Source organism: Uranotaenia lowii, chromosome 2 (assembly GCF_029784155.1).
Source record: "Uranotaenia lowii strain MFRU-FL chromosome 2, ASM2978415v1, whole genome shotgun sequence".
NCBI lineage: Eukaryota > Metazoa > Arthropoda > Insecta > Diptera > Culicidae > Uranotaenia > Uranotaenia lowii.
The window spans coordinates 221,391,180-221,410,622 of NC_073692.1; the positions used below are offsets into that span (position 1 = coordinate 221,391,180).

A 19,443-nucleotide genomic window follows, 5' to 3' on the forward strand; every position below is an offset into this window, starting at 1 on the left:
CCCACATTGAGTATCTGAAAGGAAAATGCCAACAAAGAATCAATTTTCTCCGATCAATCACTGGCACCTGGTGGGGAGCCCATCCAGAAGATCTTTTAAAATTGTATCGAACAACCATTCTCTCAGTGATGGAATATGGTAGCTTCTGCTTCCAGTCAGCTGCCAAGTCTCACCTCATCAAACTCGAGCGTATCCAATACCGCTGTCTTCGCATCGCTCTGGGCTGTATGCCCTCAACGCATAACATGAGTCTCGAAGTTTTGGCAGGAATACTTCCTCTTAAAGATCGATTCAATCTACTATCACTCCGGTTCCTCATCAGGTGTGAGGTCATGAACCCATTGGTGATTGTGAATTTTGAAAGGTTACTTGAGCAAAATCTTCGAACTAGATTTATGTCTATATACTATGTCCTCATGTCAATGCAGGTAAACCCTTCTTCGTATTCTCCAACTCGTGTTTGTATCCCTGACTACGATCATTCTTCTGTCCAGTTTGATTTGTCTATGCAGCAGGAAATTCGTGGAATCCCGGTCTCGCATCGTCCTCTTCTGATTCCAAGAATTTTCGAAGCTAAATATAGACACGTCGATGCTGATAAAATGTACTTTACCGATGGATCACTTATAGAGGAATCAACAGGATTTGGAGTGTTCAACGAAATATATAGCGCCTCTCACAGTCTTCAGTCACCATGCTCTGTATATGTAGCGGAGTTAGCAGCTATTCACTGGGCTTTGGACAGTATCGCATCACGGCCAGATGGACACTTCTATATTGTAACGGATAGTCTGAGCTCTGTTGAAGCAATCCATTCGATAAAACCGGGAAAGCACTCGCCGTACTTCCTCGAGAAGATACGAAATAATTTGAGTGCTTTATCAAAACGTCGCTTTACCATCACCTTTGTTTGGGTTCCCTCTCATTGCTCGATAGTGGGCAATGAGAAGGCAGACTCTCTGGCAAAGGTGGGAGCGATGGAAGGCGACACGTATCTACGTGAAATCGTCTTCAGCGAATTTTACTATTTGGTGCGAAGAAACTCTCTTGTCAACTGGCAGCGCAAATGGGACGAGGATGAGGATGGTCGGTGGCTCCACTCGATTATCCCAAAGGTAAGCCTTAAACCATGGTTCAATAGATTGAACTTGAGTCGGGATTTTATTCGTATATTTTCCCGTCTCATGTCCAATCATTGTTCCTTAGACGCGGTACTCTATCGTTTTGATATTGCTGGCAGCAATCTATGTGGTTGCGGCCAAGGTTACCATGACATCGAGCATATTGTTTGGTCGTGCGAGATCCATCTTGTCGCTAGAACGAATTTAATAGACTCCCTAAGGGCCCGAGGAAAACCACCCTATGTTCCAGTGAGAGATGTGCTGGCTGTGATAGATTTGGACTACATGTTCGAAATATATCTTTTCCTAAAAGCTATTGATCTTCGTCTATAATTCTTTTTATTTTCACATTTTCCTATCTATCTTCTATCTTTTCTTGAAAAAGTGAACTAGATATAAGCACACAATTGTTATCAAACAAAATGAGTTTGGCTCCTTAAAGCCTAAAGGTATGAGCCGTTTCAAATAAAGAATTTACAAAAAAAAAAAAAAAAAAACAAACTACTGGCTCAATATATGCTGTTAAGAAAGTCTCAGAAGCTTTTTATTGGACAAAAAAAAATTAAATGTATTCTTCAGTACTGTAAGAGATAAACAATGGGAGTTGAACAGCATTCATGGAATAATACTACAACGCTTTATTGAAAATTTATTTTAGCTTTATGACATGAAATGTCGTCAGTGAATGTCACCGGCGCTGATGTTGACGAAAACCGGTTTATGGATTCAGCGATAAAATTAGCTATTGTCTATCATCGGTTTATTTCATACAAGAACACGCCAATCATTAAAAAATGGTATGCAAAAGCTTTTGAAGATGATTTATCATCTACCAAAAACATCTACACGCAGGAAAATATATTTTGAAAACAATAAGATTTCGGCCAAAAATAATAAAAATTTTGGTTGGGAAAAAGCACAAATATATTTTTGGTAACCCTGACTAAAAATATCGATTTAATTTCAAATTATCGATTGATTGGAAATAAAATGCACCCTTTTTAAAAATGAATCCAAATTTCTATCGGAATAAATATTTTTTTGGGTGAAACGAATAAAAATGTGTGGGATCAAGAGAATGAATGCCCGGTTCAAATTAATAACAGTTTTAAGGTTTGAAATAGAATATATAGAAGAATTAAAATGAAAATGTGATATGGTTTTAAATTTATTTTAAAATGTTTTTACAGGATTTTCAGAATTTATTAAAAACATCGAAATTAACACTGAATAACTTAATTTATTTCGTTATTTTCACTTATTATACTCGTATGCTGGCACCTGCATACAAACGAAGAATTTTCTTCTGCTTCAGCAGAGACCTGTTTCGCGCCGTGGAATGGCTATTCTGCGACCGCGGAACTGGCGCGCCCAATGCATCTCTTTTGGCCTGATAAATCTCGCGTGAGCTTTCATTACGTCGAATGAAACAAAATTTGAAAAATAGAGATATTCACTAAAAAAGCTTCATTATAACATTATCTACCTATGTGATTGATAAAACAATCAATTTAAACCCTTTTAATATATAAAATTTAAGACTTCCAAAATGACGAATGAAACAAAACCTTGATTGCCAATTTCAATGTTGCTTACGTCCCTTCTTCCAAACGGCGAATGTTCAGAGGAAAAAAACCTAGCACATTCGCTATGGATTCCATGAGCAAACGAGTGTATACAGGTAGAGGTTATCAGAATATCAACCTGGCAATGAATATTATTTCAGATTCTTCTTTTCAAGCGTTCTTAAATCGATACTCAAGCAGGCTTTCGAACGCTGTAAAATAATGCAGCAAGGAAAAGAAACCGAACAGCAGCAGTAGCAGCAAACCTAACAACTAACTGCATCAGGCTGAGCGGCAGCAGCCTGCTGCTGTTAGTCACCCAATCACCCGATTCACACTTTTATTACGCATTCACTAATAAATTTACCGCTGCACTCGACAACTCAATAAGTTAACATTCACTATGCCGAGAAAATTGAAAATTTACCGGTAATTGCCTCAGAAACATTTGGGCGTAAGTGCAAGTTGAACGAATCAAAGGACGAATGAGACAAATTTCCCCTCCAGCTGGTCGGCAACAGAAAGCTGATCAGCAGCAGCGAGCTGGTTTGACCGATGGCGCACCCGATTCACACATTTCATTATGCATTTACTCACCAATTTACCGCTACACTAGATATTTCACTTATTAAACAGCCACTACGCCGAGAAAATTGAAAATTTCCCATAGTATTTGCATCAGAAACATTTGGGCGTAAGTGCAAGTTGAACGAATCAAAGGACGAAAGAAAAGAGACGAATGAAACAAATTTCCCCTCCAAACGACGAATGTGTTCAGACGTATGAACGATTTATGTTTGAATATGTCGTATGTTCCTATATGATTAAAAAATAGCTCTAAAAATTGCAAAAAATTAAATTCATAATGTGGAATATCTGACACAATTAGTTTCCATGAATATTGCGTATTTTTTGAAGGGTTATCGGCGAAGGAATGAAAATAGGATTTGAAAAACACTCTTCAAATTTCAGAAGCGTTTTTCTCGGTTCGGTGTTTCTGTTTCATTCGACGTAATGAAAGCTCACTCGAGAAATATATTTACTGGATGCCCATGCAAGAACTCAAATATTTAAAAATTGATCACGTAATTTAACCAATCCTTACATTATACCACTTCTTTAAAAAAAAGGTTAGTATAATGCACCAAAGGAGCGCAGAGTTTGGTTGTACGTGGTTGTACTTTGTGTCTAAATCGGTTATTTAATCCAATATTTACGAATAAAAAAAAAATGTTCAGATGCGTTTCAAATAGGGGGATGGTAAATTGCCAGCAATATTTTTTTCTTTTTCTTTTCTATTCAAATGGAGAGAATTTTATGGTGTATTCCTCACAACGTAGTACAGAGTTAAAAAAGTCAAAATTTCAACCAATGGAGGAACCAGGATGTTGTGTTAGCGGCGTGCAATCAGCCATAATTTACAAGGAATTTATCGATTTTACCCGCTGGTTTAAAACTTTTATAATAACACAGAAAACAGACGTACAAGCTCGAACAAAAAACCGTCAAAAAAGTGTGTAAAATTTCAAAACCAAAACCAAAAAAATACGTTAGAAACTGACTGCAAACAGTGCCATCTATTGCGCCATTCAAGAGTTACAAATCAACTTTAAAGTGCCCAGTTTTCGAAAAGGCGTAATCGTAGCCAAAAAACAAAAACTAGTTCTAAAAGGGTGTTGGGATTTTTACACATGTTTCGTGGGCTAGCTTGTACGTCTGTTCTCTGTGCTTGTACGTCTGTTCTCTGTGATAATAATTCAATCATTAAATTTAGGTGCAGAATTTTTCCCAGTGTAAATCCACTTTGACAGCTGTCAATGCGTCCGCAATTCGCCATGTTTTTTTCGAATTCAGCACATCCATCATTGCGCAATCGCGACAACTCCAAAAGTCTCGCGGAGCTGCCATCGCACCAGCAACGAAAAAAAATCAGTTCAGCAACCAGCGCAAAGAGCAAACTCGGTCTCGGTCTCCACCGTCTCGACACGACAAGAAGAAAGACGACAAAATTTTTCCTTCGGGGAGTGTGTGAAAAAGCTATCCCGTGTCGTTAAGGAACACTCGCGGCCGTGTACGGTACAAAAGGGCCCCGTTAGGAGGCCAAAGAGTCGCGCACCATTTTCCAAGGATTAAAACGGGTCGATTGAAAGTGTTTTCCGGTGCTGAAGTGAGTGGTTTTGGGTGAAATTTTTGAATTTTCAAGTTGCGATTTTTCTCTTTTTTTTTTAACTGGCTGGCCAAATTCTCTGATGGTGCTGCTGTATGGCAAAACGAGTATGGAATAATTTTTTTTGTTAAGGTGGCTCATATAGAAATGCCCCGTCTCTTTCCGTTTCGATGACGGCGGCGACGTTCGACGATGGATGGTCGGAATCCGTCGAGTTGGAATAACAGGCAATAGTGTAGGGAGAGGTGCTTACTATACTTACTGCTCCGTTGCATTCAGCCGTACGGGTTCAAATTGGCATTTGTCGAGTGAGATTGTGTGCGTGCCCCTGTACGTGTACCAGTTCTTGGTCGACGTGTGCCCGTTCTTCCGATAGTGTGAGTGGGCGAGGAACACAGTCGTGCTAGAAAATTTTCGTGTGTGAACATCATCAACCAGCGAAAAAAGGCTAGAAGGCCAGAGCTCGAAGACTTCCGCGAGAAAGTTTTTTTTTTCCCCTTGATCCTACTAAGCGAAATTCACACCCTAAGAATGTGTAATATGTGCGATTATTTTCTAATTTGCAAACCAAAGGTGATCGTCGATTGTCGTTCCGTTTAATTATGAGAAAAGTGTCATATTTAGAGGATAAATCTCACAAAAATAGGGAAAGATTTTTGCAAAAAAAAACGGACGGGTGTCCGAAAACCTGTGCAGCCACTGGAAGACGAAATTAATTGTGTAACGACTAGGCACACTTGACCACCGATAAAACCGGAGTGTGAGGGAACTACTCCAAAATATTCCGTTAACCATCCAACCAAAGTTGGATTCCATCGAACCGGAAGCCCGGGAGCCGTCTCCCGTTGTGTCTGTGTCCATAATTCTTCCCGATGAAACTTGACTAGTATGTATAGAACATCGGCGAGCTAAGAAAGCTACCAATCCAACCGTGCAGTAGAAGAAGGGCAACTTTTATCGCCCCGTCAAAAGGAGACGGTTTTAATCCCGTTCTCCTATGTTCTTACTTGGAAAAGGCCAGCAGTAAAGAATCGATGACGACTCAGGTTTGGCTGAATCGAAAAAAAGGCTTACAAAGAATGGGGTTCTGGGTAGACTCTAGTAATATTGGATATTGTAACGAGTGCTGTTCCTAATTTCAATATATTATTGTTAGTTGTTCATTAAATTTAATAAATTATCAAATATCATTAAGTGAGCGTAGCTATATTTTTTTTTTAATTCCTTCTAAAGAAATCAGTTTATGTAGAGAAAGTATTGAAAAACTTATAAAAAGTTCAATTTGTTAAGATTTCGACCTCAAATACTCGATGCTGTACGTTTTTTTTTCTTTTTTCAACGTAAATCTTATTCACAAAAGAACCTTTAGGTTCGTATCAAAATCTACATACATCTCATTTAGATATTATATGATACATTTAACGTTTCAACACAGAGTCAAATTTCAAATTTAATTGCTGAGCATGAACAGGTCCTTCTTTGACCCTCGTCCGGCACAGGTTTTGCAATTCTTCAGTTCTAGATGTGCCAACTTGACAGAGCAGATAAAATTGCTGTAGGGGAAAGGTTTCCTAAATGGGCCTATCGGGTTAAATGACCCTACGGCTGTTTGATGAAATGGCTGACTAGACAGCTTATCTGACCAATGCATTTTGAGGGTGTTACGCTTAGAACATAAGGCAAGAAAGAATTTTATGAATTTACAAAATCAAAAAAATGTAAAAAATCATACAAGGTTTTGATACATTTTGATGTAATATTTCGACTTTTAAAAATTATACGTAAAGAAGCTCAAAACAAAAAGTTGGGTGGTTTTTGTTTCTTACTCAAATGAACTTTAGAAATTAAACATATTCCAGCTTTTGTGGAGGTTTAATAACGATTATATAGTGGAATAATAGAGTGTTTTTGTATGCCCCCATCATGTTTGTAAAATGCCTCCATCCTAAAATAACAGGTAAAAGAGAATAAATAAATGATTTTTATCACTGAACCTTAAAATCTAAGCTCTAAATAACATCTTAAGAGAGAATTGAAGATCTAAAAACAGATTTGATAAAGTTTTTCTCATGGATAAACTGCCTCCATAGTATGGAAACTCTAACTTTTGTTTTATTCCATAAAATTATAATATACATAGATTTTTATAAAACTTCAGCTTTGTCGTACGTAAATTATTACTTTATAGCAGTTTCAATGATATTATACGGAAATATTGCCCAAAAAACAGAAATTTTGTTCAAAACATAAATAGGCGCGTTTAGCCCGCACGGTTTGAGGTTCGGCATTTTAGACAACACTTACAATAAAATTGTTTTCTTGGAAACATAAGAAAATTTTAACATAAAAATTACTCCATTGTACAGATGCCTGCACACGTGTATATAGTTTTTGTACACATATTCGATGTGATATTTGATTAAATCAGTGTTCTGCTTAATAGGCGCATATAGCCCGCTCCTCCCCTATTTCTTCCCTCAATTCTCAACCGATCTGACAAAAACTTTCAGTTTTATACTTTTGTTAATTATAGAAAAATATGATTAAATGACAATATTCTGTTATAAGTAGTCATTTTTGTTTCGTTATTCGGTGCCGATGCCGAAACTCGAAAATCGCGCTATGCTTTAAAGGTGTTTTGAATGTATCGAAGACTTTTTCTTATATATTCTTCAAATCACTTTTAATCTATTCGCTGATGCTATTTTAGCACGACTCGAAACTGCCTTATCGACTAGCTCCTATAATCTATGGTGCTTCATGCTGGGACATCTTACCTTTATAAACAAAGCGGTCTAATTCTCTAACTGTTCTCAATGCGGCCTTGACCGAGCTTAGTTTATTAGTTTGTTTTTTAATTATTAACATTCAATAAGTATATTATTAACGAGTGTTTTCCTTAACCTTACTATAAATTTAATTGTAGGCTGTGTAGAACTTAATAAACGATAAATTACAAATTACATAATATAATGGTCCAGTTACAGAGACTATATGACCAACTTTTCCTTTCATACTCCATAGAGTTTACAATCTTTTTACTCCGTAGATATATTTTGCGTTCTTTCATACTCAGTAGATTAGATACGTTTCATTGTGTTTCCTTGTGTGTACAGTAAGGGGCAAAATAAAGTGTCCAAAATGTTTTTTTTTATTTCTTTTATTTTTCTGGTTGAAATTCAACGAAAACACATCGAAATGATTTTTTAAATATTATTTATTATGTTCTTTTCAAGTTTTGTTAATAGAAAAAAACAGGGTTAATATTCTAAAAAAACAGGGGCAAAATAAAGGGTCCAGATCAATACAGCTTCAAATAAATCAAATTGAAGGCAAACAAGAACGATTTAATAATGGGTATGGCCTCCTTTAGCCTTCAACACCTTCTGCAAGCACTTCTACATACTTTCAACAAGGTTGTGCAAGTGTTGTGGGTCGAGTTCTTCCCACGCACGCTCCAGGGCATCAAAAAAAGTATTTTTATTTGTCACACCAGTCTTATCAATCCGAGCATCGAGGATGGCCCACAGATTTTCGATGGGGTTCAGATCAGGACTTTGTGGGGGCCATTCAAGGGGTTTGATGCGGCAGGAACGGAAAAAATGACTTCGTCAGATTGGCCGTATGCTTATCCTGCTGTAAAATGAAGCGCTCATCGAGGCCCGTCTTGATGAGGAATACCTCGAGGTTTTCCCACAGGATATTGCAATATGACTCAGCTGTCATGATTCCGTCTATTTTTACCAAATTGCACACCCCACACCATCACGTTACCTCCTCCGTGCTTTACTGTTCCTTGGATATGGCGGCCTTGGAGCTCCTCACCCGACTTGTACCACACACGATCACGCTTCTTCCGGTTGAACAGCTCGAATTTGGATTCGTCGGTCCACAACACTGTTTTCCAGTATTAGAGCGGTTTAACGGCGTGTTCCTTGGCGAACTTGAGCCGCTTAGCCTTGTTCACCTGGCTGATGAAAGGCGTTCTGATAGCGATCTTGCTATGGTACTCCTTCGCATGGATGCGGCGACGGACGACGCAATACCGAAAGTTGAAGCTCTTCCTGTATCTACCGGATCGTAATTTTTGGGTTTTTCTTCACCTCAAGAATGATTTTCTTGTCCGTTCTGGCATCATTCTTGGACTTCCGTCCTCTTCCTGGGCGATCCACACAGATCCGAATGTTTTCATCTTCATGATTTTTGAAACCGCTGTCTTGTATTGCTTGGCCACTTCCCGGTGTCTTTGACCGTTATTGACCTCACGAAATTAGTTTTCGGACAACGGAATGGAACCAGAAATTTTTGCGTTCTCCATGTTTTACAACTTATGCGAATGTAGACATCTGTTTGAATACTCCAGAGCAAACCCAGTTTTTTTTTATGAAACGTCAAAATACACAAAACCATGGGTGGCAAAACTCCTCAGATCGGCTTGTCCAGTGAAAGAGAGTGCAATTTTTTTCGTCTGCTCCCCCAATCGGTGCGGGGAGAGATAAATCGCACTGAAATGAAGAGTGAGATTGTCAACACATAAGAGTGAGCGAGAGCATTCATATCCGCTGATGAAGAGAATTCCCTTCTCCGGAAAAATCTGTTGTGCAATGTGCTGAGGAGAATTCGAGAGCTAACTCAGTTTATTCTTGGTACGTTCACGAGAAAAGATGCTACATTCCGAATCAAAGCTCCCAGCCGTGTCCTGATTTTCTAGAAGCCGTCCTGATCTTAATTGCAATTGATTTTGCAATAAAAACAGTTTAACCTCTTAAACCAATGGTAATCTTCGGTTCAGATGATATTTGAACGGTGTTTTTCAGTCTAAACTAAAAGCCACCTACACAGAAAGAAAAATGTAATCTTACATTGCACGTTTTCACATCATCGCCACGAAAAATATGAAAAAGAGTATAACATTTAAAGGCTAAGATGAACTTTACATGTCACCGCATGCGAATTCCAGCGTCAACGTCAGTTTGCCAATTCTGTTTTGTTTTCGTTCCTATTGGATTCCCAATTCTTCATCAATTAGCTTGCAATTTCATGTAAATCTTAGCGTTAGCAACGTTCGACCGTATTTTATTGTACCTGCTCGTGTGCTGTTCGCTTCTGTTCGAATCGAGGTGGAGCATGCTGAGTTTTAAAGCAAGTAAGTGAGAAATAAAACTCAATACCCTTCTAATTATTGTAATTATTATATCCAATAGTCAATTTTATTTGTTCCAGAAAAATGCCACTTGAATTCAACGAAAGCTCGGGCTACCGCAAGTGCATGACAACTAATTTTCCTACCAGCATGTCATTCGCCGTTGCCGCCGTCGGGGGAATAGCACAAAAAAAACGGTTTTCGTGAAAATTTATTGAATACCAATTTTTCTTGTGAACAAATAAAATGTTTGTGTAAGAAATTAAAATCTCCTATCGACAAATATCGATGCTTTTCTTATTGGATAAACAACCATACCAAAAAGAACGATTGGAAATGTAGGTTTACAGTAAACAAATCAGTTGAAGACGATGGGAAGTTTACATGAATTAAGCCGTATTGATACATGTAAATACCCGATTCCCTTCTACCCATGCAGCTGCATGTAATGTTACAAGGATTTTTCTAACTGTGTAACTTAATATCTTTTCTGCTGCATAAATTAAGGCGTATACTGTACCGCTATTTCGCCTTAATTTATGCAATCTAAGAAGAGCTGAATTTCATTTCCACCAATCTACTGGGGTCCTGAAAAATCCTGTTTTTTGTTCTTCGCGGTGTCCTTATTTTTTGATGAAACCACCTGTCACCTCTTCTTCGAACGCTACCTTTTGCAAAAAAAAAAAAAAAAAACAAAACAGCTAACAGCAGTAGGCATGGTAGCGGAGTAGAAATTGTTTATATTTTTTCTACGTTGTGTGGTGGGAGTCTAAATAATTTTATCCTTCTTTACTCTGAGGTTTATGACTGAAACACAGGGCGCTCTTTGTTTAGAATTCTCTTTCTCCCACTCGGATGCAAATGCTCTCACACTTGCCGTCCGAGTCACTTACAGCTCGTGTAAACTCGGGTAACGAGTGGAGCACGATCAGCGAAAGAGGATTACACTCGGAAGCCGAACTGAAAACAGTGTTGGTTGCTCCGGGCTCTTTGTTGTTTGAGAAGAGGGGACCAACCCTGCACAAAACAAACAAACTCGAGGGGCCTCGCGATGGAAACTCATCGAAATTATATTGATTTTTGAGTTGGACACTTTATTTTGCCCATTATTTTTTTGGAGTATTAACTTCTTTTTTTTCTATTAGAAAAATTTTCTATTTTACCAGCGCAACATTAACCAAAATTAAAAAGAACATAATAAACAATACTTTAAAAATGACTACGATGTGTTTTCGTTGAATTTAAACCAAAAAAATAAAAGAAATGATAAAAAAAATTCTATGTCAACTTGATCTCAGCCGACAAATTTCGGTAACATGAGATTTCCGAAATGCAGAACACAGAATATTTGACGATTTTTTAAAGGTAGGTAGCATTTTTCGATTTTTTTTAAACATCTTCCATCAACTTGCATCTAGGTTTTGAGTACAACTGTTGTATTTTTGGCTCTAGTTTTCCGTTTGTTGTAGCAAATGTAATTGCCTAAATGATAGTTTCGAGGAAACTGTGCTTCAAAGTTGTGAAGATGCTCGATTTTTCATATATTTTTCAAATTCGAGCAGTTTTATTTCAATCAAAATATGTTATACCTAAAATAATCTGAGTTTTGCACCAGATGTACATTGAAAAATGAAGAATCATTATGTATACTGGACTCAAAATTGATGACTTTGGCACTTGCACCCCTCTGATCCTGAGGGCCTAAATTATTTTGGCAGAAAACATTGTAAAATTCAATACTAATGTTATGATTTCGTCTTGGCTTGGTACATCTTTGTACCTGAAAATAATTAAATTTGTATTGTATCTTTTTCGAAAAATGATATTTACGGCTTAAGTTCTTTCCATCTTTGATACCTCATGTTTCTCTAATACTTTCCATCATCTTCGAAAAAATGTTAAATTAATAACTTGAACTGTTCACTACGAAAAAAGTTTCGGCGAGTTTTTAGTTTGAGAGAAAAAATGGATATATAGCTAAAATTTCAATCGCGTTTTTCTTGTTTGCACGTTTTTTTTTCACATGGGACAATTTAGCTTGGAACGACAGAACACTAACGTAATTTTTTTTTATAAAAGCTATCTTCACAAGAAAGTAAATTTCTATCTGGGTCTAGTGAAGTAGTCACACTACGTAAAAGTCTAGAAAAATTATGATTATTATAGCATTTTTTTTATACGTTTTATTTTAAGAGGGATTAACCTTTAGCTTTCACCCTCTGCGTGTTAAAAATTACATGATACTTATCTTAGATTTCATCGTACAATGCACATCTTTTTAGGTATGTCACTAGTTTGTCTTCACTTTGTTTTTCGTTTTTAAGTATGGTTGTTAGTTCCTCTGATGGTAGTTAATCCTTTCTCTGTAGCGAGTATTTTCTGCATCATGATTATTATAGCATGTTTTTAGAATTTTATTCTGAATTGAGGATATCGTCTTTAATTTTTTTTGCGTTATAAGGATTCCAGAATCTGTTTTGCTGAGTTTGATACCGCTTCAAAGCCAGGAGCGGCAAGACTTTTACTAGATTGTAGTATGAAATTGTCACTTTTAAATTGATTAGATTTTTTCTATAGGTCTTCGGGTTACATGCACCAAAAAGTGAGGATTTTATAAATTTATACGAGAAGAAATTAGAAAGACTCTTAGGGTCACAAAGTCACAAGCAATTCAATTCTTAAATTTATTTTTTAAACTTTTGATTCTGTAAAATGGCTCGATTTGCATCAAAGACTTAAAGCAGAATGTTGTTAAGTATAAATTTATCTTACTAATCCTACTTATAATTTGTTAATCCGAAATGCGTCATATTGATTTTAGTTGGTTCAAAATAATCTTTATAAATGTTAATTGGGTTGAGATCTCCATGCTTTATTTAAGGCTTCGTCAAATATTCTGTGTTTCGTGTTTGAAAAATCTAATGATGAATTTATAAATGAAAAAAATGCTTTTAAATAACTAAATAAATTTAAAAACGACTATTTTGTAAAAACTTATAAATAATGTCATTATGTTTGGCCGGTGAGGATTTTGAAACTCACAACACTGCACCATTTTTTGATATAAAAAAAATCATACTTTTAAAATAGCCAGATCAAACTATTTTTTTTAATAGATATTATTGTTCAAATATAAGTAATAAACGTAGAATACCATATCGTTTGTCTTTTTTATTCTATCTTATGTTCTATAGACGTAAGCCACCATTTTTAAGGATATTCAATGCAAAATTTGGGAACAGTTTCATTCATTTCTATTTCCTGGAAGTTATGGAGAACTTCTGATTGGGATAGAATTATTCACATTTCACAAATCAAACATTGAAGTGAAATTATAACAGGTTTAGATTTCGTTCTCTTCATCAAATCTGCAGACTCTAATGTGTTGATATAATGTATCTATTGGGAATAAGCACCGTTATAATATTTGAAAATTCAGGAGTCACAAAATACATCTTCAAATACCATGTTCTTTACCCCAGTAGTTAACTCAAAGTGTAGCGATAGCATAGAAAAGTGATAAAAAGCAAGATTATTGCTAACTAACAAAGTAAACCAATCGATCCACGCGTGGTTCCTACAGTGTCTTTCCCGTGCAGCTGGTCGATGGTGGACATGTCATGAGAATCAACAGAATCGACGATAGAATGGATGAAAATAGTTCGCTGAACCACCAGAATGGCGGTGGCCAGCTGGGCGGAATGGGCGGTGCCGGAAGCGGAATCCAGTCTGGCGGTGGCCTCGGTGGAGTCATGAACAACAACTCGGGTGGCATGAACAAGAACCCGAACATGGGAGGCGGGGGTGTCGGAATGGGACCCGGCGGCCAGGACGATCAGAACAACAAAACTCCTCCGACCCAGTACTCGATCCCGGGGATCCTACATTTCATACAGCATGAGTGGGCTCGGTTCGAGCTGGAGCGCTCACAGTGGGACGTTGATCGTGCCGAACTTCAGGTGAGTTTTCTTTTTTTTTTTTTTTTTTTTAAATTCAAACTTGATTAAAGATAAAGCAGCATTACTAAAACGTCTCAAGATAATGTACACTTGGGTGTGTCGAATTGCGATTTTTTTCGAATTTAAAAAATTCTGAAGCCTAAGAAGCTTCCTTTTTGGTCAAAACTAACGACAGAATTTTTGCAGATTTTTCAAATGAGATTTGGGTACATGGGTTTGATTTGAAATTTTGTACGGCGAAACGCGAAAATTTCTTCGGTGAATGTCACTTTTTTACACTTTATTGATTGGTTTTTGAATATTTTGTTCTTACGCAATTTAAACGAAATTCCCACATATGTACATTAGACTAAGTCGATTCGGGGTAATTTTTTGAAGTCACAAATAGATAAACCACATTAGGTCTAAGGACACAGACAACATCTCAACCAGCCGCTTGATTCCTGTGCTATCACATGGTATATTTTATTTATGCTTCAGCAATTAAAAATTCAAAAAAAAAAATCAAGAAAACAATCATGCTAACAGTAAAAATATCAGCATTTTACCATGTCATTCTCTCAAATAGAGGGAACTTTTATTATGTAAATAAAACTGTAAGTGTGGGAAATTAAGTAAAACGTTCCTACCTAGGCGAAAATTCTGACAGATTAAGGAAAACTCAAATGATCGATGAGGTGGCTTACGCTGGAAAATATGATCGATTAGTGTTGTTATTTTTATGAGCCACCCACCACCTACCTGTTCATTAACATCTCATGAAACCGAGCTATTCAGTCAGCTAAAGGGGAGTACCAAACTGGCAATGTTATAGCCAAGGAATCGATCGCGTGTTCAAGATAGTATTGGCTTCAGGAATGGTTTACAATTTTGAAATGATGCATGGATCTGTTCGATCACAACAAGCTGCAACATTGGAAATGCCCAAACGTTATACAAAATGTGATTTGCACAAATAATTGACAGTTCATATTTGTTCTTAATCAAAATGTGTAGAAAAAAAGGCAAGCTGGTAACTCTATTGTTTGCAAATGATAAAGAATTTAATGTAAATTATTTCATCAGAACATTTTTGAACTATAACATTAATAACTTTCTTGTTAAAATAGTTAGATTTTTTGTTTCGATTATAGTCGTTCTACCATTTTTATGGAATTCGCGACTTTATATCAACGTTGCAGTTAGCGGATAGTTATTGGAAAGCATATCCGGTACAACTGTATTCGATGTTTACTCTTGGGCTCGAATTTACGGACATCGGCTCATGAGGCAACTGACTTGCCAACTGAGCTATATCACAAGCCCTTTTCCAGTAACCTCCATATATTAATATGTTACTTGCATCGAGAAAAAATAAAACATTCAAGATATAACAAAAATAAGTAACATTCTTCTCCGAAAAAATGCAAAAATTCAGTTTGACTTCAAAACATCCTTATGTACACAGCTCCGAACAACATTCTTATTTGAATTATATCGTGACTTCTTCGTGCTTTAATTGAAAAGCGCACGATCTCTTAAATTTTGTTGTCTGCCAAATATAGGTTCATACAGTTGCGTTCAAAAAAGAATGAAATCGCGTGAAGCTGCGCACCCACTTCCAACTTTGACAAGCTGCCATTTCTCTCTCTCGGTTGATATTTTTTTCATGAATATTTCACATTTTTTAGGTCAACTATCCAACTAACTCTCTACGAAATTTGAAGTCCTTACAATGCCGGGAAACAAAGATACAGCTATTCCCGTATAAAAGGGAAATTTGGAATTGCTTTACTAAATTTGGTGTATCTTTGACAATTTTCATTGAAAAATCTTGAAATTTGATCCAAAAATGTAAAAATGTTTGATCTAATATAAGGCCAAGTTTCGTTAAAATCGATGTACGTGATCAAAAATGGTGCCGGGTAGAAAATGAGGTTCATTATCGTCCAGCAGACGATTTAATTCTTTTTTGGACGGATGTTCGTATGGAAAACATCGTAATCCATGTATTCTTGATTTTTTCTATCAATAAATCAAAATTTATCACAAAGAATGTTGTAAATTGATAGGAACTTCCTTCGTGCTTTGTTTAGAAATAGAAATTGTTCCAACAGAGCTATGGTTTTGAAACACAAGAACAAATAGAACACTCGCTGTAATTGTGTATCAAATTTGTTTATTGGTATAATCTGAACTCTATTAAAACATTTTCTCTTCCGAAACAAAGCACGAATAAAGTTCCTATCAATTTACAACATTCTTTATAATAAATTTTGATTTTGTGAAAGAAAAATCCAAGAATACATGGATTACGATGGATATTTTCCATACAAACATCCGTCCAAAAAAGAATGAAATCGTCTGCTGGGCGACAATGAACCTCATTTTCTACCCGGCACCTTTTTGATCACGTTCATCGATTTTGACGAAACTTGGCCTGATTTAGATCAAACATTTTTACATCTTTTGACCAAATTTCAAGATTTTTCAATGAAAATTGTCAAAGATACAGCATTCTTAGTGAAACAATTCCAAATTTCCCTTTTTTACGGTAATAGCTGTATCTTTATCTCCCGGCATTGTAAAGACTTCAAATTTTGAAGGGTGTTTGTTGAATAGTTGAACTAAATTGTGTGAAATTTTCGTTAAAAAAATATCAACTGAGATAGAAATGGCAGCTTGTCAAAGTTGGAAGTGGGTGTGCAGCTTCACACGATTTCATTCCTTTTTAGCTTAGCTTAGCTTAGTTGACTACTCATATCCACCTTAAATCATTGAACTTGAAGTGCTTAGATATAATATTTTATTTAAAACTTCAGATAAAATATTTGATAAAACTTTGTTCAACTTACGCACTTCATATTCCATGATCGCTGGCGTGGCTAAGCAGAACAAGTTCTACCTCGCCAATGGTTGCTACTCCGTGATTGGTCGAGGCCATCAGCTTTGTTCAAAGGCCAAAAGAATGGTGCTTGGGACTAGCAGTTCATTCGCAATGCACAAAACTCATGCTCTCCCTTTGAAAATGATCAATAACGGCGCCGGCCACGTCCTAGTAGTCAATGAGGAATGAAGGAAGGATTGTTAGTAGGATACTTCAAAGAATCAATTAACAACTTTTTGTCCCTTTATATTTCAAAGATTAATTTAGAAAAATTCAGGAACAAAAGAAAGTCAATATCTCCAACTATAGAAACCGTCTATACGTCTGCGAATCTATATTGAAATATCCCAGGAAAGGGTTGTGTTAAAAGGGGAAAGGTTAAAGATCAGGATCCATTTTGGTCAATGGTGCGATCGAGTTTTCCTACACCTCCTATGCTCCTAGATTTTTCCTAAGGAAACTCCTATTTCTATCTTTGAGGCAGTGATAAAAGGATTCAAAGTAAAGTGAAAAATGTGTTTAAATTTTCTTTAAGCTATCTTGTTTTCCTAATTGAAGTTCCTGATATACTGATGTGTTTTAAAAAACGACCTTTTAGATTGAACATACTTCTATCAAGCCTCCAAGAATATTTATAAGGAGATATTTAAAATATTAAAGTTTTGTTAATGGATGAAGTGAATCTCCTTTTTTTCCTTTTAATTTTTAAATTGTTATGGAGGTTGTGATAACTGAATAAGATCGTTTTCGCAAACTCATCAGTTCAATTCGACTCTTTGCCTCAGTTTGCTTTCGCGATTGCACGAAAAAAAAAACAAATCAAAATGTGTAAAAATTAAATGATCTAAAATTCATAAAAGAATTTAACATTGGAATGTATTCGGAGGAACTGGAAGATGGAATATACTCACTTATGATATTAATGGTGAAAACAAATTTGAATAATAATCTTCCAAATATATAGTTCTTTAGATTTCTTGCTTTCAAAATACTAAGCCGATGAAATTCTACTTGTTTTAATACTGTCGAGATTCAACTGAAAATATTAAACTATCAAAAAATTACGTTCCTACTCAAAATTGATGGTGGTTTTGATAATAGAATAACTCATATTAAGCTGAAACCAGAAAATTGTCTTTTTCGAAAATGTGAAATTTCATAGATATTCATGATAGATATACTCTGATAGTAGACTTTAAGTATTTTAATATTTGTGATAAATTGTGGGATAGTGAGAGCCCTTAACATCGTACTAGTAGGTTTCTTGGTAAACTACGAACAATAAAAAAACGAAACTAAACAAAAAATACTGACTTTGGGGCATTCTTTTGATCGATTTGTTTTTAAACACCTCGAAGCCTATGCTCTATTCCAGTATTCCAGAATTCTGTATGAAATATTGGACCATTCCAACCAGTACACAGCAAGAACACCTTTTGTGCCTTTTTCAAATGGTCGTATGCTGAAGTCTCAATTTTCTATCTCCTAATAAAACTTTTGAGACCTCTGATACACTTAGATTGAATGGAAAATAAATCATTACCTGTCATTACCATCACTTTGCTTAAAAGATGTATACCATCCCGAACGATGTGACAGAACAAGAATCTCGACTTTTATAACATTTGTACTTCTAGAAAAATGTGGATGAACTTAAAATTTTCATAAAATTTGATAAGTGCATTGCATACTTTAAATTCAATGAAATATTTTCAAACCTTGCGTTTAATCCTAAGACAATTTGGCGTATAATTCTGTACTTTCTCGGTTTTGAAACGATAAACATAATTTCGAACATAATGTTCTGCTACTCAAAATTGAGGCTAGGATCAAACAAATTTCAAAATAAACACTCACAACAGCATAAATGATTACACTCAATTAGTGTGATACAAAGGCAAAATATGAAAAACCCGACTTAGCTTGGCTTTTACTGCAACACATGCATCAATAGACTGAGTCGATTTGGGGTCATTTTCGAATTTCTCAAACCCTGGGGTCTCAAAAGCTTCGTTTTGGTCCAAAACTCATCCATGATTTTTTGCAGAATTTTTAAGTAACGTTTACATGAGTAAATTTGGACTTTTAGGTTTGTATGGGAAAATTGAATATTTTGTACTGAAAAATCAATATCATTTTTGTTTCTTCTGTGGAACCGAGCCTGCTAATGGTTTTTGTGCCAATTTATAAATTTCTAATAGGAAATTTTCCGCTGAACAACTTCGTCGAAGACCGTAAATTCGTATCATATTAGACAAAAAAGTTATTAGCTGTTTAACAGGGGTATGTCTTTTGGCATTGATGAACAATAAATTCAATTGACACCACTGCTTGTGCCCCGCGAAGTATTGCACGAAAAGTAGTCATGCAATACCTCGCAAGGCACACAACAGTGGTGTCTATTGAATTTATTGTTTATCAATGCCAAAAGACATACCTCTGTTGAACAGCTAATAACTTTGTTGTCTAATAAGATACGAATTTACGGTCTTCGACAAAGTTGTTCAACGGAAAATTTCCTTTAGGAATTTTATAAATTGGCACACAAACCACCAGCTGGCTCGGTTGCACAGAAGAAACAAAAATGATGTTGATTTTTCAGTACAAAATATTCAATTTTCC

The 19,443-nt window shown here is 36.0% G+C and overlaps 1 protein-coding gene across 10 annotated transcripts in view; it reads left to right on the forward strand.

Moving 5' to 3' along the window:
• The first annotated feature begins 4,598 nt into the window (after window positions 1-4,598).
• The window catches only part of LOC129749282 (striatin-3), a 72,481-nt gene continuing 57,636 nt past the window's right edge, over window positions 4,599-19,443 (forward strand). For 2 of the 10 annotated variants that reach the window (XM_055744223.1, XM_055744232.1), the window contains exons 1-2: window positions 4,599-4,853; window positions 13,479-13,955. In XM_055744223.1, the coding sequence (XP_055600198.1) occupies window positions 13,617-13,955 (339 nt within the window). In that variant the 5' untranslated portion in view covers window positions 4,599-4,853; window positions 13,479-13,616. Of the gene's footprint in view, window positions 4,961-5,016; window positions 5,427-5,757; window positions 5,900-13,478; window positions 13,956-19,443 lie in introns of those variants that run through there. The other 8 variants (XM_055744225.1, XM_055744224.1, XM_055744231.1 and 5 more) reach the window with 8 other exon arrangements.